Source organism: Ovis aries, chromosome 1, assembly GCF_016772045.2.
Source record: "Ovis aries strain OAR_USU_Benz2616 breed Rambouillet chromosome 1, ARS-UI_Ramb_v3.0, whole genome shotgun sequence".
Lineage (NCBI taxonomy): Eukaryota > Metazoa > Chordata > Mammalia > Artiodactyla > Bovidae > Ovis > Ovis aries.
This window is the reverse complement of record NC_056054.1, coordinates 246,015,160-246,039,501: the sequence shown is the minus strand read 5'-3', so window position 1 is coordinate 246,039,501 and position 24,342 is coordinate 246,015,160. Positions and strand designations below refer to the sequence as shown.

General features: G+C 39.9%; 1 protein-coding gene across 2 annotated transcripts in view; it reads right to left on the bottom strand.

Moving 5' to 3' along the window:
- Positions 1 to 24,342, bottom strand: part of SLC9A9 (solute carrier family 9 member A9) — a 652,914-nt gene that overhangs the window by 310,706 nt on the left and 317,866 nt on the right. For both annotated transcript variants that reach the window (XM_004003282.5, XM_042235926.2), the window contains exon 8: positions 20,887 to 20,992. In XM_004003282.5, coding sequence (XP_004003331.2) covers positions 20,887 to 20,992 — 106 coding nt within the window. The remainder of the gene's footprint in view (positions 1 to 20,886; positions 20,993 to 24,342) is intronic.

Here is a 24,342-nt window from a genome sequence, read left to right as displayed (position 1 = left end):
ATTAATAAGTAGATTCTTCCTGGGGATAAATTATTTTCTGGTCATGAGTTAGGAAAGTTATACTTGGAAACCCATGAACAAAAGACTGTGTAGTCAGTTCCAGGCCTCTCACAGCAAGTGCCAACTACTTTGCTGCATTTTAAATGCTGGCATATTTGTTGAGAACTTTGCTTTCCACTGTGTACCTTGGGGAGCCTGAGAAGTTCCTATCATACCGCAATTCAGTATTAACAACCATGAGTCATAAACCTAAGATGTCTACAAGGGTTCAGTTGCCTCTGCCAATGCTCCTCCTTGCCAAGCACAGAAAGAGGTCCTTGTTTGCCTCTGTGTCTCCTTGGCAAAGCCGGGGGCTTTGTCCTTCCACTGCTGGGTAATTTCATGAACACATTCAAGGCACACAATCCTTGAGGCAAGCTGGTCTGTTCTTGTGTGCTCCCTGTCCACAGTGGGCCCTCAGCTGCTTTTTGGCTGGTTGTAGGATTTATTTCAAAAGCCGTCATTATACCCAGCTTCCAATGCTACATGAAGCCACACATAGTCAGAAGCCATACGTACACTGTTCCCGGGGAACAGAGGAGCAGCAACCACGGGACAAATGTGTTATTTGTCCCTGGGCTCTGCTGTTCTCTGTTATTGCCCCTAAGCTGGCATGGGGAAGGCAGATGGGGGCTGCATCCTACCTTGGATTAAAGATTTGATTAATTATGGGAAATTGGGAGGGCTCTATAGGAGGGCTTTGGGAAAAACACAAGATGTAAGTATTCCTCAACTCAAACTAAGGGGATTGAACTGAATTTTAAACAGCAGAATCTTTCCCACTAAAAACACTCATAAATTAAATGCTGATGATTCTTAAGAGTATAGAGATATGTGAACTGAATACTGACATTTCAAATGAATCTGCAGTAAAGAATTTTAAAGAACCAAGCATATTTTTTTGTATGTTGACTGTATGCTTCTATTTATATGTTTGTTATTTGAGGGGTTGGCTTTTGATAAAATATTGCTGAGACATATTTGTCTAATACATTTGCATCACTTATTTCCTTTTAATATTATGCTTCAAAATTTTAGACAAAAACAACTAGGAAATTTTGCCAAGAGATTTATATGCAGTAAGCATTTATATAGTTTTTTTTGGGTAACTTCAGTTTTCTAGTCTCTCTTCAGAAATTCAAAGAAAAATGCCTATGAAATATTACATTTCACTCTTCACAGAATTTCTATTAAAAAACAAGCAGTGCCAGAGAAACTTTTAGGTACTGAAGTATTTCAAGGACTTTGAGGAACTAGGAGGATTGCCATGCATGTTGTTTTGGCATCAGATATTTTTCTTTCTTTATTTGAAAATGAAATGTATCTATCTCTGCTGATTCTGCAGTCTGTCGGAAGTTTTTCTGGGTGAGGTTTAGCTGACCTCTGCCTGTCATGGAAATGTTTTGACTGTATATTAATCTACAGAGAAGTAGTGAGTAAAAAGGGAAAAGTGTGTGGATAGTTCACAAATGCATTCTGAAAACATAAATAGGTAACAAAGAATAAAAGATAAGGGGGCTAAGATTGGCCAAACCTTATTGTAAGCAAGGAACACATTAGTTTTATCATCTTATTTATTTCATTGATTTATTATTTCATAACAGACTTCTCATGATTTACCATCTCTTCCATCTCTCTTTCCCTTCTCAGTAACATCCTCATTCTTCCTGCTGCCCAGACTCTGAGAACAACCTTTGTTTCTCCTCTCTCTGTATATCAGCAATGTTGTTGACTTGTCCTTCCAAAGTTACCCATAATGCAATCACTTCTCAACATCTCCACCTAACACCCACTACCAAGCCACCATCATTTTCTGCCTAGATGACAGCAACAACTTTCTACATGGCCCCCTGTCTCCCTTGCTGCCTCTGCCACAGTCTGTCTTCAACCCACTGAATTTGCTAAGCAGGCTCCATTGCAGGACTCTGGCAAGTCTAGTTCCTGCTCTTTGTAAAGTTCTTCTCCAGACCTTGACATGCCTCCCTCCTTTCCTTAAGATGTTACATCATTGGACAGGTCTTTGCTGTGCACTCTGTAAAAATATCCCTCTTGTCATTCTCTACTTGCCTACTTTTATCTATTTTTTTTAATATTATTTACTGCCACCTAACATTTTATATATTTATTGGTTTATTTCCTGCCTTCCTGCATGGCAATGGAAAGCTCATTGAGTGCAGAGGGATTCATTGGTCCCCAACCATTAGAGCAATGGCAGGCACATGGTAGGTACTCCATGTATTTGTTGAATAACTAAATGAACATTGTTATCACCAGGTAACAAGAAAACAAACTGATTTACTCAAGATCACCTTGAAAGTGGCAGAGCTGAGATTCAAAATTTCACAGAGCCCCTGTACTTTTCTGCCTGTGTTTAGACCATCTGTGAATATTTTAAGGTAATCTTAAGCAATCTAAAAATATAATTTCTGATGCCCCAGGGAAATAGAGATCTGATGATGAAGATTATATATCTGAGCTGGCTGGATATTCTCATTTTTTTGTTCCCTTCACTTCCAGACCAGCCTCCTGGGACTCGCCCCTAGCCGAGAGGAAGGAGGGGCAACAGCCAGGCAGTGTCCTCCGAGGGCTGGGTCCCAGCTCCATGACACTTTCTTAGGAGTTTCTAGATTCTCTTCCCTTTGCTCCTCCTGTCTGAGGCGTTATACTTGCTTCCTGCAGTGACTACCTGTGCGTTGCTTCAGTGACCCTCTTTTCACTTTTGCAGCTCTCTATCCTCTGTGTATCCAATTTCCTGCATTAAACTCTGTTAATAGCCAGCTGATTCCTCTTTTCCTGACTGAACCCCAACCAGGACTCTCTTATGGGTTCCTTCTATTCTAAACTTTGATGGTTCTCTGAAGGTGTGTCATCTGGAAATAAGATTCAGCCTCTATTCTCTTATTATAACTGGGACAATGGGAGATGCCAGCAGCATATGAGATCCTGTGCCAAGTCCCTGGGGACTGGGCTCAGGCCTATTTCAATCTGACCTGTGATTGGAATTTTTTTTTCTAGTTTGAGCCCCTAGATTGGAGCAAGTGGTTTGGGGATAGGAGTAAGTTAACTTGGACTAATATGTTTTCTGATTCTCTATCACATGATTTTTCAAAATATGAGAACTGTCCTACAATGGAGTGACTGCCTTGAAGTGTGACAAGTTCCCTATTATTTGAAATGTGTGAGATGAATGATCATCTGCCAGAGCTGTTATAGAAAGAATTTTTTACATAAAGTGTTGTAGAAATTTGGATATCCTACATTTCTGTGTATCTGTCATTTTCTTATAAACTATTTTATTAATTCAGTAGGATTAATACCTCAATTAATTTTTTTGTTTGTTTTTAAGTTCTGGTCAAGACAATAACACTGGTTCTAAAGGAAATATTTAGATACTTTGAATACAGGCAGCCTGACTTTCTCAAAAAGTAAAGACAAGATAAACTTAGAGACTTTCAAATATTCTTCCAAATTTAGACAGACAGCTACTCTAAAATAAAATTTTAAAACATATCACTAGCATATCTTCAAATCATAAAAACCTAAATTTTTTCAAGTAAGCTATGAAGTTTAAAGATGAACTCAGGATGTCTCCTCTGTGTAGAAAATGTTTCTAAATCTCTAGAACACAAACTTTCAGGTCAGAGAGCTCCGAAAAGGGCGAACCCCAGTGGCTGCGTCTAAGCGACACACACAGCTCACTTCAGAGGAACCCGCTTCCTTTCCTTCCTCTTACCTCTGCTCCTCACCCCTCTGTGTTGCTTGTCGCTCTCAGATAAGCTTAATTCACAGCTTATCCTGCTCGCCACCAGGCACATCAGAAGCCACTTGACCCCACCTGGCTGTGGGGTCAACTGTGGTCCAAGAGTCCGCATTAGGCAAGAGAATTTCAGAACTTTACCCTAATGCCACTGGACTATTAATGAACATTCAGATTATCTGGGAACCTTGTTAAATACAGATTCTACTTCCCTAGGTTTGGAGTGAAGATTCAGAATCTCAAAGCCCAGGATTCTGCATTTATATGACCATTCATTGTATAAATCGGCTGTCCATGCTACTGGTCTTTTATCATCCCACTTTGAGACAAATCTCTGCTGACCAACAATTTGGTATTAGTATCAACTCTCCTTTGCTGCGCTTTGGCCTGGAATGTGTATGGTCCTTAAAAGGGAGACTTGCGCCTGATATTGCCCTTTTAACACCTTGGAATAATTAGAAGGTCGCTCCAAAGAAGAAATACGTTTTTTAATTGCCTTTTTATTTTTCATTTTTCATTTACAAAGTTTGTAAATGACTTTTGCTAGCTATAAAAACATGTTTTTAAATTATATTTTTACATCTTATTCCCCATTTTTTTTCTGTGACTTTATATTAATAGTGTTAACAGGATTCTATGAAGTAATTTTCGCTTCATGGAACAATTGTCCATTAAGAACATTTAAGAGATCATAATTTCTCAGCAACACTGGGATGTAAAATAAATTACTCACATGGAATAAAACTGATGATATATTTTACTACCAAATAGCTCAATAAATTCTTTACCACTCCAAAACAAATAAACAAACAAAGCATATCCATTGACCACAATGCTATAAAACTGGAAATTAACAAAAAGCATAGTTGCATATATGTATCCATTAGGGATTTTTAATTGTATTCTTAAACAAAATTGGATTTGAGGATGAAGTCAAAGTTGAATTTTTAGCTTATGTAAAAATAAGTGTAAGGTAAACATTTTTTTTTCCCCCAGAATCAATGGGATAAAACCAAAGGGTTATTCAGAGGAAACATTATAGTCTTATATGCATCCTATTTAGAAAACAAAAATTGAAAAAAATGGACTCTTTACCTCAAGAATCTAGACAAAAGACATAAAATGGACCCAAAGATAGAGAATTAAAAACTTAATTAAAAAAATGAAAAAATATAGCCAAAGAGAACATTCTAAAAATAATAGATTTGGTTAGTACATGAAGAGTTATAAAGTGACAGTGTGGCCCATGCCTCTCAGACCCTCACGTGTCCATCCACTCCAGAATGCTGTTCTCTGACCAACCCATGTACAGTGGGTGATGTTGGCCAAGGGCTTCAGCCATCCAAGACAATTTTCACATTTGGATAGTACCTGCCCACCTGTCTCACAGGTCTCTTCTGAGTATAAAGTAATATGATGGATTTTAAAATGATTTGTAGCCTAAATACCAATACTTAATCATAAGGTTTTGCTCCAATTACTATAAGTAGGTGAAAGGAAGATGACACGAAAAGGAGAAATAACTCAGAAGAACACATGCCACAATATTTCCTATTCAGCCAGTGGCTAGGGGAAGAAACAGAAGGCATCTAGTACATCTCACACATTTTATGTCCTTAATCATTGCCTGTTGCCTTCTCTTCCGCATTATCTCCTGCATCAAGAAGCAGGTGGAAATGTACTCCTCACTCCTAGTAACCCAGTCAGTTCAGTTCAGTCGCTCACTCATGTCCGACTCTGCAACCCCATGGACTGCAGCACGCCAGGCCTGCCTGTCCATCACCAACTAGCGGAGTTCACCCAAACTCATGTCCATTGAGTCGGTGATGCCATCCAACCATCTCATCCTCTGTTGTCCCCTTCTCCTCTCACCTTCAATCTTTCCCAGCATCAGGGTCTTTTCAAATGAGTCAATTCTTCGCATCAGGTGGCCAAAGTATTGGAGTTTCAGCTTCAGCATCAGTCCTTCCAATGAATATTCAGGACTGATTTCCTTTAGGATGGACTGGTTGGATTTCCTCCCAGTTCAAGGGACTCTCAAGAGTCTTCTCCAACACCACAGTTGGAGAAGAGCATCAATTCTTCAGCACTCAGCTTTCTTTATAGTCCAACTCTCACATCCATACATGATTACTGGAAAAACCACAGCTTTGACTAGACAGACCTTGGTTGGCAAAGTAATTTCTCTGCTCTTTAATATGCTGTCTAGGTTGGTCATAACTTTTCTTCCAAGGAGTAAGCGTCTTTTAATTTCATGGTTGCAGTCACCATCTGCAGTGATTTTGGAGCCCAAAACAATAAAGTCTGTCACTGCACTGTTTCCGCATCTATCTGCCATGAAGTGATGGGACCAGAAGCCGTGATCTTAGTTTTCTGAATGTTGAGCTTTAACTTTTTCACTCTCCTCTTTCACTTTCATCAAAAGGCTCTATAGTTCTTCTTGGCTTTCTGCTATAAGGTTGGTGTCATCTGCATATCTGAGGTTATAGATATTTCTCCCAGCAACCTTTATTTAAGCTTGTGCTTCATCCAGCCCAGTGTTTCTCATGATGTACTCTGTATATAAGTTAAATAAGCAGGATGACAATATATAGCCTCATGTACTCCTTTCCCTAGTTGGAACCAGTCTGTTGTTCCATGTCCAGTACTAACTGTTGCTTCTTGATCTACATACATATTTCTCAGGAGACAAGTCAGGTGGTCTGGTATTTTCATCTCTTGAAGAATCTTCCAGTTTGTAGTGATCCACACAGTCAAAGACTTTGGCATAGTCACTAAAGCAGAAATAGATGTCTTTCTGGAACCAGTTCATGTATTTCCAAATCCAGCTTGAACATCTGGAAGTTCATGGTTCGTGTATTGTTGAAGCCTGGCTTGGAGAATTTTGACCATTACTTTACTAGTGTGTGAGATGACTGTAATTGTGCAATAATTTGAGCATTCTTTAGCATTACCTTTCTTTGGGATTGGAATGAAAACTGACCTTTTCCAGTCCTGTGGCCACTGCTGAGTTTTCCAAATTTGCTGGCATATTGAGTGCAGCACTTTCACAGCAGCATCTTTTAGGATTTGAAATAGCTCAACTGGAATTCCATCACCTCCACTAGCTTTGTTCGTAATGATGCTTCCTAAGACCCACTTGACTTTGCATTCCAGAATGTCTGGCTCTAGGTAAGTGATCATACCATTGTGATTATCTGGGTTGTGAAGATCTTTTTGTATAGTTCTTCTGTGTATTCTTGCCACCTCTTCTTAATATCTTCTGCTTCTGTTAGGCCCATACCATTTCTGTCGTTTATTGGGCCCATCTTTCATGAAATGTTCCCTTGGTATCTCTAATTTTCTTGAAGAGATCTCTAGTCTAGTAATCCAAATTTAGACAATTCTCAGTAGCACTACAGTTAAGGTACTGGATTTTTGCAAGTTAACTTGTCATTGTTTACTCGCTAAGTTGTATCTGACTCTTTTGTAATCCCATGTCCATGGCATTTCCCAGGCAAGAATACTGGAGTGGGCAGCCATTTCCTTCTCCAGGGATCTTCCTGACCCAGGGATGGAACCTGCATCACGTACACTGGAGGACAGATTCTATACCACTGAGATACCAGGGAAGCCCACAAGTTGGCTTGGGTACTTGCTATCCATCCATTCAAATGCTATCCATCTGTTGGGAAATGCCAGAATGAATTAACCCACTCCTAGATCTCAAGTAGCTTTATGTCTCCTAGCAGAGACATCATGTACACAGAAACATCTAATAGCAGGTAGAATGCAGTAGGTGATAATAAAATAGGAATTCTGGGAGGCAGTGACTTCTTTTGGACTGGGGAAGGTAGAAGAGAGATGAAGAAAGTTTTCCTAAAGGATGGACAGGCATTTAGGTCTTGAATAAGAAAACCTGGGAGGGTGTAGGATCACAGGTAGGGAATTCAATGTGAGGGCAGAGAGCTAGGAGACTGTGTAGCTTATACATGAACAGGCAGCTTACTTGCACACTTTGGGTTTGACTCTGTTATAGGTTAGGCAATAAATACACATTGAATTAATTCATCATAGTTTCTCTAAATACAAAATTTAGAAGAAACAATTAATATGTTCTGTGTTTAACATGGTCAAGGGAGGGACTTCCCTGGTGGTCGGTCCAGTGGTTAAGAATTTGCCTTGCAGTACAGGGAACATGAGTACAGTTCCTGGTCAATGAACTAGGATCCCACATGCTGCGGAAAAGCGAGGCCTGTGCACCACGACTAGAGTCTGTGCGCCACAGCAGAGGATCCCCGTGCTAAAACTAAGACCTGACACAGTCAAGTAAATAAATACTTTTTAAAAATGGTCAAGCTAATTATCATAAGTATGAAAGCATTTCTCTATGTTTTATTAGTGCTAGTATTCACAAAATAGAATTATGAAGCATCGAATATGACAATCTTCTGTTGGCAAAACATTACTTCATTTTCTTTCCCAGCAGATGTAAAATCTGATCATTCTGTTTCCATCTTTTCTGAAAAACAAGTGGTCCTTAATGCAACTGCTGCGTTGCATGTCTAAAGTCTTGGTTTCACCTTGTATTTATGGGATCCCGTGGCAATGACAAATAGAACTAAGCACATACATCCAGGTCCATGGGGAGTGGATCATACTCAAAAATATCTGAGAACTAAAATAAGGCGGTCTGAAAGAAATCAAGAAATGACTTAGAGAAAATAATGATAAGAGTTTCTGACTCATGCGTGTGCTCAAAATTGCCTTTCAGTTTGCATAGTGAGCTTTCAGTGGTGGGCAAGATCCCTGAAGAGCTGTCTGCAAGGACTCATTTCTGCAATTTTGAGCAAGGACTAGAACCAATACTTTATGACAGTAACTAAAAGAGCTGTTTGAGAAACCACAAAGAGGTACACAGTTAAATTCAAATTATTGGCAAGCAAAGAAGTTTAGGAAACAGCAGGAGGAGGTCCATAATTCTTTGGGAAGAATGATGATTCTGCTGGCAAGTAAGTTCTTTCTCGAGAGATCAGTTTTGAGAGGACAATTAATTCCTTTTGGTTAACAGAACACCGTTTACACTGTTTTCTATGATTCTCTCTTTTGGACTCTCTCAGGGAGCATTAGTGTTATATACATACACACACACGTATGTACAAACATGTTTACATGAGATGAAGGTTCATTGTGTCATTGCAAATTATATCAGAGAAAATGTACTACAATTGGTGCCAGGAGACCTGGGATCTACTTGGCATAGTCCAGATACCTAACTAGCTGAATGACTAGAGCAATTCAAATTCATTGCCTAGTCCATTGTTTTCGCTTCAGTGAATTAAAAAAAGATGGTCTGCATTTGGGTATACAAGAAACCCACAGAAGGTTAGAAGAAAATATAACTTCATAACTACTAATTAGAACGTCTGTGTATTGCATTTTTTAAAATTAATTTATTTATTTTAATTAGAGGCTAATTACTTTACAATATTGTAGTGGTTTCTGCCATACATTGACATGAATCAGCCACGGATGTACATGTGTTCCCCATCCGGAACCCCCCTCCCACGTCTGTGTATTTTAAACTATATAAGTGGACAAAAATATGCTGTGCAGATAAGTGCATGATAAAACTATTTTGTTTTTCCAATAAGGATCAAGAAAGTAAATGAAAGTGAAAGTCGCTCATTTGTGTCCAACTCCTTGTGACCATGGAATTCTCCAGGCCAGAACACTGGAGTGGGTAGGATCAAGAAATTCTGTAAATTCTGCTCTAGATGATCTCTAAGCACTTTCCCATCTTAAATGTCTATGACTTGAGTTGTTTTTACATTTGCTTCAAGGACTGCATACTGAAATTCCCAAACACAAATTAGTCCCCTTGTGAGAGTGCATTCATAAGCCCAGTTTGTTCATAAGTCCAAAGAAGTCAGCCTAGGTACCCAACTAATACAACTGGCTGTATAATATTGTACTGTAATAAGTTTCTAATACTTTCCACACAAATAATACATAAGCAAGCACAAAAAATAAAGCAAACATTTTTAATCTTAAAGTACAGTACCCTGAAAAGCCCAGTAGTACCAGCTATGTCATTGCTGCTTTTATACTTGCTTCTGGACATCATGGGCTTGAAATAAAGACATGGTACCATTGTACCCTATATAGTACCAGACAGAAAAGCACAAGGATGCGTACATGTGACAATGCGTGCCAGGTGCCTGAACTAACTTACATGATTGGACATATGAACATGTTTGCATCTTTGAAAGCTTGAAACTTGAAGGTCTGTATGTAGGGGACTTACTGTATATGGAACTGAAGAATTACATGGGGCCACCACAGCTTCCAATGGACTTCCTGACAACTAAATTACCAGTGTCCCTTCTTGACCTAGACCTCCTCAAAGGCTGGGTCTATCATGTCCCTCTTTGCATTGCCCCAACCCTATAACAGTACCCAGCAGACATCAGGCACTCAAAGGCAGGTCTGTCAAAGGAATAAATCTCTATTTCAAGAAATATTTATCTGCTCTACAAAGAGAAAGCAGGAGAAATTATTTTTGATCCTCACATACAAATAGACATTTATCTGGATTTATTAGTGGCAGAGTCTATTTTCTTCTAATATTTAAATCTTCTTATTCAAGACTATTGTCACCCATATAGTCTCTGCTGCTGCTAACATTATTCAGTAGTTCTTTTCTCATTAAAAGTTGATGAAGCCTTCAGATACAGAAGCTGAAAAATAAACATCTGTCACATGGAGCATGATTTTCTTTGACATTAAATGAAGACTTGAGGGGTTTCTAAGACTGGAGAATATTGCGTTTTTGGACAGGAAATATTGATTATATCATCAGAACACAGAAAGAGAACAAGTGAGAAAGAAAAAACTCTGACTTGCTCTCAGATGGCACTCTGAGGGGTTTTAAGGTTGATGGGCTATTTTTCCATGCCATGCTTTTATTTAGTCTTGATTTAGTAAAAAGAGACATTTCTGACAGTTTTCCTACACCACTGCTGAACATGAACTTGGAACTGAAAAGTCAAAGATTTAACAAGATGGAAATCTCCTTTAGGGAATATGAAGGATTCCAAGTTTGCCAAGAGTACAATTTACGGTCTAATTCACCATATTGGGCAATGCTACCATTGGCAGATGAAACATGAGTCTATGGGATATGAGAATATCAATATAGAAAACAGCACAAATCTACGTTCTTATTTCTAGATCCTCCAATGCATTCAAGATTACTTTCTGTCCATGTTGCAAGGTTTATAAATTTCCATTTAAAACAAACAAAAATTCCTTCAACAATGTAGTAGTGAGTACTTAGGCAAATTAATTTGAGGTCCAGAGTGAAGAAAAACACTCTTTTACTTAGATCCCTGACTTTCCACCTTAAATGCAGTGTTGTCAGGCTTACTGCTTTTTAGATTTCATTTCCTTGGAGTCAGCTAATACATGTACATGCCACTGTCACCTAAGGCTCCAGTAAGCAGCCTTGTTCCAGGTGTCCACACTCAGTGGCCTTTACGTGCGGAGGTTCCACACTTGCATAGAGTCCAGATTTTTGAATGAACTAATTTTTGTGTCTCCCTCTACAACATGTATTCATTCATGTATATACCCCATTTTGCTGAAATGAGCCATTGATCCGTTTGATATAATTCCCAGTATCCTTGACTCCTCTTTCTCCTTTACCTGTATGTTAATTATTTGTGCCATCTATCTTCAGACAAATTTCTACATGCTTGGGCAGAACATGGGCAACAGAGAAAGAGGTTTCTCTTTTCCCTATGCCTGCTGGCATCATGAGGAGATGTTAAATAATGACGGAAAATATTTACAGTGGAGAAAACAGAGGTAAATTTGTTCACTATTCAAGTTACATGTGCAAGGTCGTTGGCATATTGAAACCAGGAACTATTTGGTTCAAGAAAGTGCAGGTGTGAGTTAATGAGTTATTATGCGAGGAGATATACTTCACACCTGTGTTTATTGAGATGGTGCCATTGAGTGTTCACCCTCAGTTCAGCGAGCTGGTTAACAAACCCCCTTGAGAAATTTGGGTGTCTTTTGCTGCAGCTTGAATGCCTAAAAATAAATAGTTTGAGCCTCTGGCTTTATTTTTTGGCTTGGAAAACACTCAATGCACCTCATTTATTGTTGAATTGTTGGCTAATAAGTTGGACTCATATGGTCTTGTCAATATTGAAATTTGAAAGCAAGAACAGTTTGAAGCTGAGGTGTCAGCCAATGACATGTATTTAGAAGCTAAAACTGGCCAGACTTGATTTGAGAAACAAGGCAAACTAAGTTGTCTCCCGGGGATTTATTTACTGAGATCTAGAAATGTATTTCCCATCCAGTCATGCAATGTGTTCAGTGGCAGGACAAATGGAACACGTTCACCTCTGAACTAGGAGCCTTCTTGAGAGTTTCAGACAAGCTTTTGCCAAACTGAGAGATGATGGAGATGAGACGTAATGAGCCAGCTTACTTACTCAGATCAAGTAAAGCTGCAACATGCCCAGTAATAGTCATTTCATTTGGAAATCTTCCCTCCTTGTCTATTACAAAAAAAAAAAAAAGACTTTCCCAGGTTCCGCTTTTCCTGACTACTTACTCTACAAAAGCTTTTCAAGAGCTGACCTAACAGATAAGCAGGACCTGACTGTCAGCTTTTCCTTATCACGACAATGTAATTAGGCCCTTGTCATTTGAAACCAATGGGAGAACAAACCTCGGTGATGGGATTGGAATGAATTAACTTTTTCTGTTGTCTCTGATGCTTGTGTGTGCTGAGTTCTCTCTTGCAGACATCTTGGTCAGTTCCTTAGTGAATGGGCCAGGGTGTCACTTGTTTTTACCCTTCTATGTTCAAAAAAAATTTTTTAGAGTCTTTTACTCTCTAGAACAAGACTATGAAGCCCAATAGCAATGGTTAGTAATCAGGGCTGTTTTTTCTTTCTTTCAGATTTTTATATGTTTATTTTCTTAGATGGAAACCATCCTAAACTGAGTAAATAATGGGTTATACTGTTTAAATTTCTATACGAGAAAGTGAGGAATGCCAACCGCCTCCCTCCTCCCTCTTCACTTCCAGCAGACATAAAATATGCCCCAGGAACCTAAAAATGGAAGCTGCCTTTATTACAGCAGTGCCTGGAAGCAGAGAAATCATTAGACGCAGTGTCAATGTTGCCATTAGAAATCTTACCCTTCGACTGTTTAATGACAGTCCCTGAAAGTTTGCTTCTGGCAAAAACCTGACCCCCAAAGTCTCAGCTGGGAAACAGATTGTAAAAATGAATTTTCAAACAACCCGTCCAGCTGTGCTTTTTGGTTATCTTTATAAACTGAAAAGTGGCTTCTATGACAGGATTCAATTCCACCGGAGATTATGCTATAAATAACACTGCTGAATTATTTCCAATATTCAATTTAAAATAATGACTCAGTAACCTAACGACTTTTAAAAACTTGGCCGAGAAAAATTCTACTTGATCAGAATTTAGGTATGCATATGTACCAGGTACCTCATAGAGAGGGTACCATGGGTCCTGTATTTACACAAAAGCCACATTCTGTGTGTGTGTGTGCAATGTCCTTCCACTACAAAATGATAAAATCCTTTTACCTCTGCAATAAAGAAAACTGAGACACCAATTAATAGGGTGACTTCTTCCAGTCCTTCAGGAAACTAGCAGAAGAGTTAGAAATCTGAGACCCCTCAGTGGCTGATTTTGTAATCAGGGCAGACACTCGTACATATGTTCTCTTCCTTCTTTGCTGTCCCAGCTTGTGGCTTGTGAGGACTCCTTAAATTCCATTTCTATCCACACACCCTCATTGTCTAGAAAGACTTCTCACTAGCATTTGACACTCTGCCTAGTCTTCCTACATAAAACTTTTCTCAGACTGCGCTTGTATATTTCCAATAGCAGAGTATCAGACCTCTGGGTAATAGAAATGCCAACCTTCATTTGCATGTCTAAAAGCTACTTGTTTCCATAAAACTAAGTTCTTCTATGTGACGAATGAACATTTGCAGGTGCAATTTCCAAGAGACTGAGATGAGGCGGCTGCAAATGTGGCCCTTGAAGCAAAAGATGATCAAAACAAATCAAATGATCATCATCAAATTAATAACAACTGAAAGTGAAAGCAGAAAATTGTGGTAATGAGCGAGCTCCACCCCCACTGAAGTGTTCATAATGAATCTTACAAGGAGATGAATTCAAAAAGAATAATGGACACTGTGAAAACTGTCTTTGTGAGCTTGATTTCTTTTGTTTGTGTATCAGCATGCACCTGGCATAAGATAGTCCAAGCACCTAAGCCTAGAGGCTGCGCTGTCCTTGAGGCTCTTTCCCCTTCTGAACTGTCACCAAGTTACACAGCTTTTGTTGAAATACCCTCATGGATTATTCCTTCCCTTGTACTATTTAGATTTCTCTATTTGCAAGCAGTGAAAACTCATTCTGGCAACTGTGATCACAGGGAATTTATTGGAGGGGAGAAGCATAAAGGCAGCTCCAGGGATCTGTGGCAGGAATTGAGGTTCCCAACAAGGTTTTGCAGCTGGAAAGTCCAGGTGCCAACAGTTACACATCCTTCTAACTTCCTCCTAAAGGTCTGCACCCCCAGGAAGGAGTGTCTGGGTGACCTTGCTTCGGATGCACCTTTTCTCTTTGACAGGTGAGAATGGGGTACCTTGGTTAACAAGATGGTATCTGATGGAGAAAGGGTAGTTCCCTCAGTAACATCAGGATGCTACTACCAGTGAAAGTGAGGATGGGTACTGGGTAGCCAAAGCCAACATATGCCCACCATATTCTTGTAGACTAGGCTCTTGTTTCCCTGGGTCTGCATGCCTCCATTTTCAGTTAAGAGTTAGAGAAATGAAATTGCAGCTTAATGTAATTTATGATACACCCTTTAGTTGATGTATAAAACTGCTCTGAAATACCTTGACCAGTGGTCATAAAGAATCCATAAGAATGTTATTAGGGACTTCCCTGGTTGTAGAGTGGATAAGAATCGGCCTGCCAACGTAGTGGACACGAGTTTGATCCCTGGTCTGGGAAGATTCCAGATGTTGTGAAGCAACTAGGCCCACGTGCTATAGCTACTGAGCCCGTGCTCTAGACCTCATGGGCCACAACTACTGAAGCTCGTGCACCCAGAGAAACGAGAAACCTGTGCACTGCAACAGAGAGAAGCCCTTGTTCCCCACAACTAGAGAAAGCTGTGTGCAGCAATGCACCCAGGGCAGCCATAAATAAATAATATAGAAAAAGAAAAGACTATTATCAGGGATAAGGCCGTCCCTAACTTAGACACAGCCTGTTATTCATATTTTAGAAATTTTTCCTTCTGTTGGCCTAAAATCATTCATTCCATTGCTCAAAAGATATTGACTGCCTAGAATGCTTCAGCCACACTGCTGGTGCTGATATAGCTCTCGTGAACCTGATAGTCTAATATAACTTTGGCCCATCAATCCTAATTCTGCACATCAGCTCTGGTTCTATATTTCAGAACTGCAGATAGTAAATCAAATAGCAGAGTGAGGTCTAGATGCACATGAACAAACGATAGCCATGCAGAAACTATCACAGAAGTTTCCATTCATCATAGTATGCCAAAATATACAATAGCTTAAAAAGTACTTAACAAGGAATTTGTAGGTCTAATGCGAAGACAACTATAAAAATTTACTAAGGGCCATAAAAGATGACTTGAATAAATGGAGAGACATAACGTATTCCTCTGTGGGAAGACTCAACATTGTAAAAACATCACTCCTCCTCAAATTAAACTAAAAATTTAATACAACCCTAACCATAGTCCTAAAGTTATTTTCTGCTTGAAACACAATGTTATTTTCAAGTGATTCTGGAATATAAACATGTGAGTATAGCAAAGAAGCTCTTAAAAATGGGGGAGGGGAATGAGAAATGGATCTATTAGCCATTAAAAGGAACCATGGAGCTGAAATGATGAACGCAGTGAAGACTAAAAGCTCAGTGGAATAACAGAAAGCCAGAACATATATACACATATATGTACCTGTATACACGGACATTATGTTAGAATCTCATAGGTTAAGGTTGATAGGTATTAGGATGAGTGAATAACAATCTAGGAAGAAAATCAAATCCTTGCTGTATCTCACATCTCATATTCCTCACATCAAAACAAATTCCAGTTTGGATTCTAATGCGAAAAAACCCAAAACACATATTAAAATAAAGTAAAAAATTATTATTAATAATATTGGGCTTTTTAAGCAGAAATTATATCTCTAGTGGCTCAGTGGTACAGAATTTGCCTGCCAATGCAGGAGATGCAGGTTGAATCCCTGGATCAGGAAGATCCCCTGGAGAAGGAAATGGCAACCCACTCCAGCATTCTTGCCTGGAGAATTTCATGGACAGAGAAGCCTGGAGGGCTACAGTCCATGGGGTTGCAAAAGAGTCAGACACAGCTTAGCGACTAAACAATAACAAAGAGCAGAAATTAATAAAACTTGGAACTTTCTAAAGAAAGAAAAAATTAACCATATGAACCTTCAAAATGTCTAAACCAAACTTTTCCCTTATGTAAACAAACAACATACAATATATTTAAAAGACAAAACCATGAATGGAGAGCATTGGTAGTCTACAAGATAGCCAACAGTTATATTTTTGAATCAATAAAGAGCATTTAAAATTTAATGTGACAAAGATAAACACTTCAGTAGAAAAAAAAAGGACAAAGGGCATAAACAGGTAGTTCACCAAGGGAGGAATATAAATTGCCAATGATGACATATAATTAAAATCCTTTCCTCAGTAAAAATATATAAATTTAAATCAGAATGAAATGGAGGTTGATTATCAAATTAGCAGGAGGGAATATGAGTTCAGGGGGTGAAGATGTGAGTGAATGAGCTCTCTCTTACATTGTTGGTGGAAGTATAAAGGAATACAAATTTTCTGAAGGATAACTTGGATGTATTTTTCTAAGACATTAAAATTTCAGCATTTTCATTAACCCAGGATTTTTATTTTTAGGTAGTTATAGAAATAGAAGTTTATATATCAAGCTGAAAGGATGATCACAGCAATCATAATAATGTTGAAAACTATAAATGATCAAGAGGTTAATATAATAAATTATAGCAAGTTAATATGTTATAGTGGGGCTTCCATGGTGGGTCAGAAGGTAAAAAAATCTGCCTGCAATGCAGGAGAGCCAGGTTTAAGTTTGGGAAGATCCCCTGGAAAAAAGAATGGCTACCCACTCCAGTATTTTTGTCTGGAGAATTCCATGGACTGAGGAGCCTGATGGGTACAGTGTATGGGGTCCTAAAGAGTCAGACACAACTGAGTGACTAACACTTTCAGTATGATACTAGGCAGCCATAAACAATAATATAGAAGAATATTTGAAACTATTCACTATAAAATTGTCAAGTGAAAAAAATTAACCCGTGGTGGATTCATGTCAATATATGGCAAAACCAATACAGAATTGTAAAGTAAAATAAAGTAAAACTAAAAATTAATTAAAAAAATAAAATAAATAAAGTCTCAACAATAAAAAAAAATTAAAAAAAATAAAATAAAAATATAGTTACATACACATATTGTGTGTATGCTCAGTTGTGTCCAAGTCTTTGTGACTCCAGGGACTGTAGCCCACCAGGATCCTCTGTCCATGGGATTTCCCAGGCAAGAATACTGGAGTGGGTTGCTATTTCCTTCACCAGGGGCTCTTCCTGAGCCAGGGATGGAACCCATGTCTCCTGCATTGGCAGGTGGATTCTTTATCACTGACCCACCAGGGAAGCCCTTGCATATATTTAATTATGTATATATGCTAATATTTGCATATAATTAGATGAATTCAGACAGATACTAACAATAGTTATTAATAGGCAGTGAGAATACAGGTAACTCTAATTTTATTTCCTTCAGTAAATCTATATTTTCCAAATTTTCTACAAGGAAAATGCCTTATCTTGGTAGTAAGAAAAAATTTTTTAAAAATATTATTCTGTTTAAAGCAACAGAAATCCTTTTTTTCCCCCAAATAAAATCTTAGATGAAAACTCAATCTGTGGAACCAATAAAAGGGGTGATGTGGGGGTGCTCACTTGGTAGGCATCTTCTAGCCCCCACCTAGCAATGTCAGGGCTGGGGGAATTCTGCTGAGAAACTATCGTGTGTAAGCACCATTTCAAGGACACACATGAGGTATTCTTAGGGAACCCGTACACAGCCCCAGGATGGTTGGTTACTACTGCAGAAACTCATACACTCTTTATATCTTATTCCATTTCATTCACTATATTCATCATCATATGTTTATTCATTAAGCACTTTTTGAAAAATTTTCTATATTTTTAGCTTTGTATTATATTAGTTTACTTGTAAACTAGATTAGATTAGAACTGAAAGGGTTTTCTTATTACATGAAATATCCCCAGGGAATTGTAATTTAATACCACACTGTCAGATTTTACTGAAGGTTGATATGAGAAATGACTACATAAAGAACAGATCTCCATCTTTCCTAAAACAATACATTGTCTGTTATGGTGCTCAAAGGCCCTTATATAAAGATGTGTGTGATAAATTCACCTAAAATTTTAGAAAAAAAAAAGCGTACTCATTTTTATAAATAATTGTGACTTCCTTTTATAATACTGTGTTATTCCTGTACCACTCATGTTTCTCTTTTGGCTTTGGCTGCCAGAAAGCTCAGAGCCATATTTATTGCCAAACCACAGCAATGAACAGCTGTCTCATTTTGCAGAACGACTCTATCCCAAAGCACTTGAGTGTCTAGCCTCAACTAAATGGTCCCATGATATGCATGGCTCATGTTATGAGTTGCCTCTAAGCCAATTTAGAAAGAGGCAGGGATCAAATAATAAACAAATGCATAAGTAATATGGACTAAGCAGGCTTGGTCTTTAGCAGTACAAAATGCTCACACTTAAAAAGTTTGATTTGTATCAAACACCTGTCCAACTTGTTGCTTAACCTGAAGTCCTGTCCTGGTTAAGCGCTCCCCTGGGTACAGCTGTGGGCATTTGGGTCTTTCTGCTACTAAAGCCCATGCATGCATCCACTCAACTCATGACACTGGCTCTTTAGATGAGGTCTGCATGGTATCCAATAAGGATATCAGGTCCAAAGTGTAGCAAAAGAGCAAGGCGCAGATAAACCAATAATTTATACATGGACCATAATCTTAAAATGAGTTAAGAAAACATGATCTTGCTGAATTGGATCACGAAATAGTAAGACAATTTCCACACACAAAACGATCTTAGGCATTGGGATATGTGTGTATATGTTTGTGTGTTCTATTACAATGTTAAACTGTAGACTAAAAAATATCAGGTGAGTTAAGATACTTTACCTTTTCAGAAGGTCAAATATGTATTCTTATTGTTAACATTGCTTGCATTATTTTACACCATGTTAAATGCTGAAAAAGGCATAGAATGCGGAGGAAAGGGAACAACAACTTTTCGAATGACCTATGTAAACTTTTCACTCCATTATTTCATTTAAAAGACACTAAGTATCCATTTTCTTTGCAATGCATAAGCTCTTTAGCAACCTTTCTAATAACAAGGCAAAGAAAGCTCCAATACGATGGATGTGGTGTTAGAATGGTTTGGAATGATACATGGTCCGGTTGGGTGTACTCTGGTAATGTAGTCTTGATTATAGTGTCATAAAGGCTGGCAGGTGGCTGTTTGTATCAGCAACAAATACTCTCAAAGCCTGTGGAAACAGCTGGTTCACTGTGGCTATGAGGTAAGGTGGGTCAGACGCCTGGAGCAACAGATTATCATTACAAAAAAAGATCTGCCATGGTTTTCACAGGAAAGCCCAAACCAGCCTAGAAGCAAGGGGACCAGGCAGGCCCCTGGGACCCCAAATATCTTCTTCCTCTTGAAGGCCTGCCTCATATTCCAAAGATATAATTTCATTCAAGGTAGCAGTGCTTGGTGCCCATGAGCCCAGGCTCTGGAATTAGATCTAGTCTGAAATCCCAGCGCCTCCACTGGCTCTTGGCCAAGTAAACCGGTCCCTAATGTTGGGTCTTTCTGTAAATTAATGTGAACATCCATGAAAGGCAGTTAGCCAGCACCTGGCTCATTGTAAGCTTTCTCTATATCAACTTTTATTATTATTTACCCTTAAAGTACCACCTATTAAAATTCGAGTACCCCTGGAGGCATACCTTATTCCCAGTTAGCGCTTTCGGGGGTGGGGTCTCACCACCTGATCAATTTAGATGTAGCAACAGCGAGGGATCCAGGACTCAAACCCGGGAGAAGGAGGGGACTAGGCCAAAGGAAAGAAATAGCTCTGACATTTTGCTCAGAGCCACGGTGATTCTTCTACATGGAAAAGCACCCAATCGTTGCAGCTACCCAAGCGTAAACCCTCGCTATTGCAGAAAGGCAATCTAATTGCAGAATTCAGATACGGGATGCAAGCTGTGGGCCCCCGCCCGCGGGCCTCCCCACTCCCCCGGGGGACCTTAGGGACTGCCTCTTTCTCCATCGACTGTTCCATCTCAGAGGACTCTACATATAGACCTTCTACGATAAGAGACACTGAACCGAAACCACCGCGTCAGCTCCTTATTTTCTTTGCCCGAACGTAGGCAGAGATTTTTAAATACCGTTGGGTGTGGCGAGGCGTACACCCAAAGAGACCGCCTACGTGGGCGTCGCTGTTAACAGCCGATGGAAAGGCAGCACTCATTCCCACAAAGCAGCCGTGCGTCCCTTCACACTCTGAGAAGACTGCAACGTGTCAAACCAACCATCCGTACATCTGTCATTCGCAGATTTCAACGTCCCCTTCCTGACCAGCAAGGAGAGAAGAGGAATCGGCACTTGGGAGACTTCCGATTGATTGTCACATAATGGATGCATTTTTTTTTTTTTTCCCCCTCCCAGGAGAGGCTGATTCTGACACAATCCATTTCACCTCCTGCAGGGTCAGGGAGCGGAGCTTGGTGAGGGGCGGGAAACACAGGTATTCACACATCCAGTGGGCTGCCCAGGACGAAGCACTGACCTGTTAGACCAGCGGCCTCTGCAGACAGAAAGGCGCTCCAAGACAGGAGGAAAAACAGGCCCGTTTCCAGCATGGGGAACTCGCACAGTTTGGTAAATTTGGTCAAGTGACAGAGGCGTTAAGGGAAACAACAACTGCTTTTATGAATGAATCTCCCTCTTGGCTGAGAAAAACTCTGGTGGTGATAGTTTTAGAGGAGAGAACCGATTCTCAGACCTGACTGTTTCTCTCGCTGAGACTCCCTTTGAAGGCCTGCATGAGTCATGCTTCTTTGGGGGCTGAACACGGCTGTAAAAACGCAAAGTGGTCTTGAGATGAAAAAAGATGTCTTATTAAGAGGATGAAGTCAGCTAAGTGGAGACACAAAACCCCTTAAATTTGGCCTCAACCCTTTGGGTGTGCCCTTCAGGAGACTGGCAGATCTGGGAAAATAGTCAAGGAACATGTCTCGTGGAGATACTGCCAGCCAGGCCACACTCCCAGGAGTGGCCTCCCAGGCCACTGCTCCCCAGGAATGCTGGTCTATGGACAGATCACCTGAAGAGCCTTTTCTCTTCAGGATGGAAACTGGATCAGGAGGAGCATTTTTGTTCAGTGATGGGGAAGCTGCCCAGGCTCTCTTTGCATAAGTAGGATAGAGGAAAATGTGTATTATCTCTAAGTCAAGCAAGATGCCCTTTGGCAGGCAATTGTTCATTTTGGCCAAGATGACACTTGGCCAATCATCTATAAATTGCAAATAGAACAAAGGCACAGTGATTTGAGCCTTGCAGAGAATGGGCTATGGGGAGATGATTAGGAGTATGTGATGGATGGTAAAGGGCTACAACTGCAGCTGTATCCACCTTTAGGCAGAAAATGCCCTGACAGACAAGGAAATATGACATTGTGATTTTGTTTCTGGAAAAAGAATCTAAGGGAGATTCCACCTTAAGAGATGTTTAGCAGCCAGCTGCTGCTGCTATGTCAGTTCAGTCGCGTCCGAGACTCTGTGCGACCCCATAGATGGCAGCCCACTAGGCTCCTCTGTCCCTGAGATTCTCCAGGCAAGAATACTGGAGTGGGTTGCCATTTCCTTCTCCAATGCATGAAAGTGAAAAGTGAAAATGAAGTCGCTCAGTTGTGTTGGACTCTTAGCGACCCCATGGACTGCAGCCTATCAGGCTCCTCCATCCATGGGATTTTCCAGGCAAGGGTACTGGAGTGGGTTGCCAGCAAAAAGCATGACCTCTGGAGTGCAAGATCTGTGTTTGAGTCCCGGCTTTGCCAGTCACTGGCTGTGTGATTTCTGAGCAGTATGATAACCTCTCTGAGCCTTATTTGTATCCAAGGTGAACTGGGATAAGAATAATACCTCTCCCCACAGTGTGAAGAGTAACATGAGATGACAGTATTAAAAATGTTTTGTAAAGTCTTAGAAAGCACACAATACCAGGATTATATCATGGTTGGGAGCGTGACCTCTAGAAGGCAACTCTAGCTTGGCTCATATTCATTGTATCAGCTTAGATGTGTACCTTGGCCACACTGTGCTTTGGTTCCCATATCTGAAAATGGGCACAAATAGTACAACCTACCTTCTAGGTATATAGAAGAGTGCCTGGCATGTGACAAGGGATGTGAAGTTTTTAAATTAGTGTAATTTAAGTGAATCTGTTTTGTGAAACCTCTTTTCTGGAAAGAGATTCAGTAAGGATGTGGAAGCAATTCTTTATCAGGAGGAGGACCCCTTTCCCCAGATCTGATCCAATGTCAGGGCAGACTTCCAGTCTTGAGGAATTTTTTCCCTTCTCTTATCAAAATCTGCTCACTTATGTGTTCATACATTTCCTGCACATCAGGCAGAGAAAAGTTCCAATCTCAGCTCTTCTGCTTCATGCCATCCCTGGGGATGAAAGCCTGGGTCTAAGTCCTGGCCCTAAAATGTCCTAGCTATATGGCCTTGGACAAGTTGTCTAAAATTATGCATCAGTTTCTTCAGCTGAAAATTGAGAGAATAATAGTATCTCCTTGCCAAGATTCTTATAAAGACTCTCTGAGATAATCTATGCAAAATATAAAAGATAATGGGTGGCACTTGGTAAGATTCTCAAGATATATAAGATGATATTAATATCATGCCCTTTATGACTGACATGTGACTCAGAGTGAGCTATGAATACTTAATTTCCGTATGTATAAAACAGGAATAATAATAATCTGTCTTATAGGGTAAATTCAAATGAGGAGATATATATAAAGACACATGCTAGACATTCACAAAATGTTGTGATCATTACTATTGTTCAGTTGCTAAGTTTTGTCTCACTCCCTGCAACCCCACGGACTTCAGCATGCCAAGCTTCCCTGTCCTTTACTATCTCCCGAAGTTTGCTCGGACTCACATCCGTTGAGTTGGTGATGCTACCTAACTATCTCACTATTATTCAGTTCAGTTCAGTCGCTCAGTCGTGTCCGACCCTTTGCGAACGCATGGACTGCAGCACATCAGGCTTCCCTGTCCATCACCAACTCCCAGAGCTTGCTCAAACTCAAGTGCATCAAGTCAGTGATGCCATCTAACCATCTCATCCTTTCATCCCCTTCTTCTCCTGCCTTCAGTCTTTCCCAACATCAGGGTCTTTTCCATTGAGTCAGTTCTTTGCATCAGGTGGCCAAAGTATTGGAGCTTAAACTTCAGCATCAGTTCTTCCAATGAATATTCAGGACTGATTTCCTTTAGGATTGACTGGTTTGATCTCCTTGCAGTCCAAGGGACTCTCAAGACTCTTCTCCAACACTACAGTTCAAAAGCATCAGTTCTTTGGCACTCAGCCTACTTTATGGTCCAGCTCTCAAATCCATCATGACTACTGGAAAAACCATAACTTTGACTAGATGGATCTTTGTTGGCAAAGCAATGTCTCTTTTTTTTTGCTGTTTAGGTTGGTCATAGCTTTTATTCCAAGGAGCAAGCATCTTTTAATTTCATGGCTGCAGTCACCATCTGCAGTGATTTTGGAGCCCCAAAAATAAAGTCTGTCACCGTTTCCAGTTTCCCCATCCATTTGCCATGATGGGACTGGATGCCATGATCTTTGTTTTCTGAATGCTGAGTTTTAAGCCAGCTTTTTCACGCTCTTCTTTCCCTTTCATCAAGAGGCTCTTTAGTTCCTCATTATCATTACTATCATCATTAGTATTTCTCTACTCCAAACAACATGTGACCTCCATTCTAATTCCCCTTAATGATTATGAGGCAAAAAAAGAGAGGAGTAGTGATCAAGAGTGTGGTCTGGGCATGGTCTGTCTCTTGGTTTCATTCCCTGGGTTTGACCTTGGCTCTACTTCCTAGTTGCATGACCTTGGGCTTATGCTGTCTAAGCTTTTTTTTTTCCCCCAGGAAAAATAGCATCTGTGTGATATGACCAATGTGAAGATTAAATGAGGTATTACATGTAAAACAAGTAGGAGGGG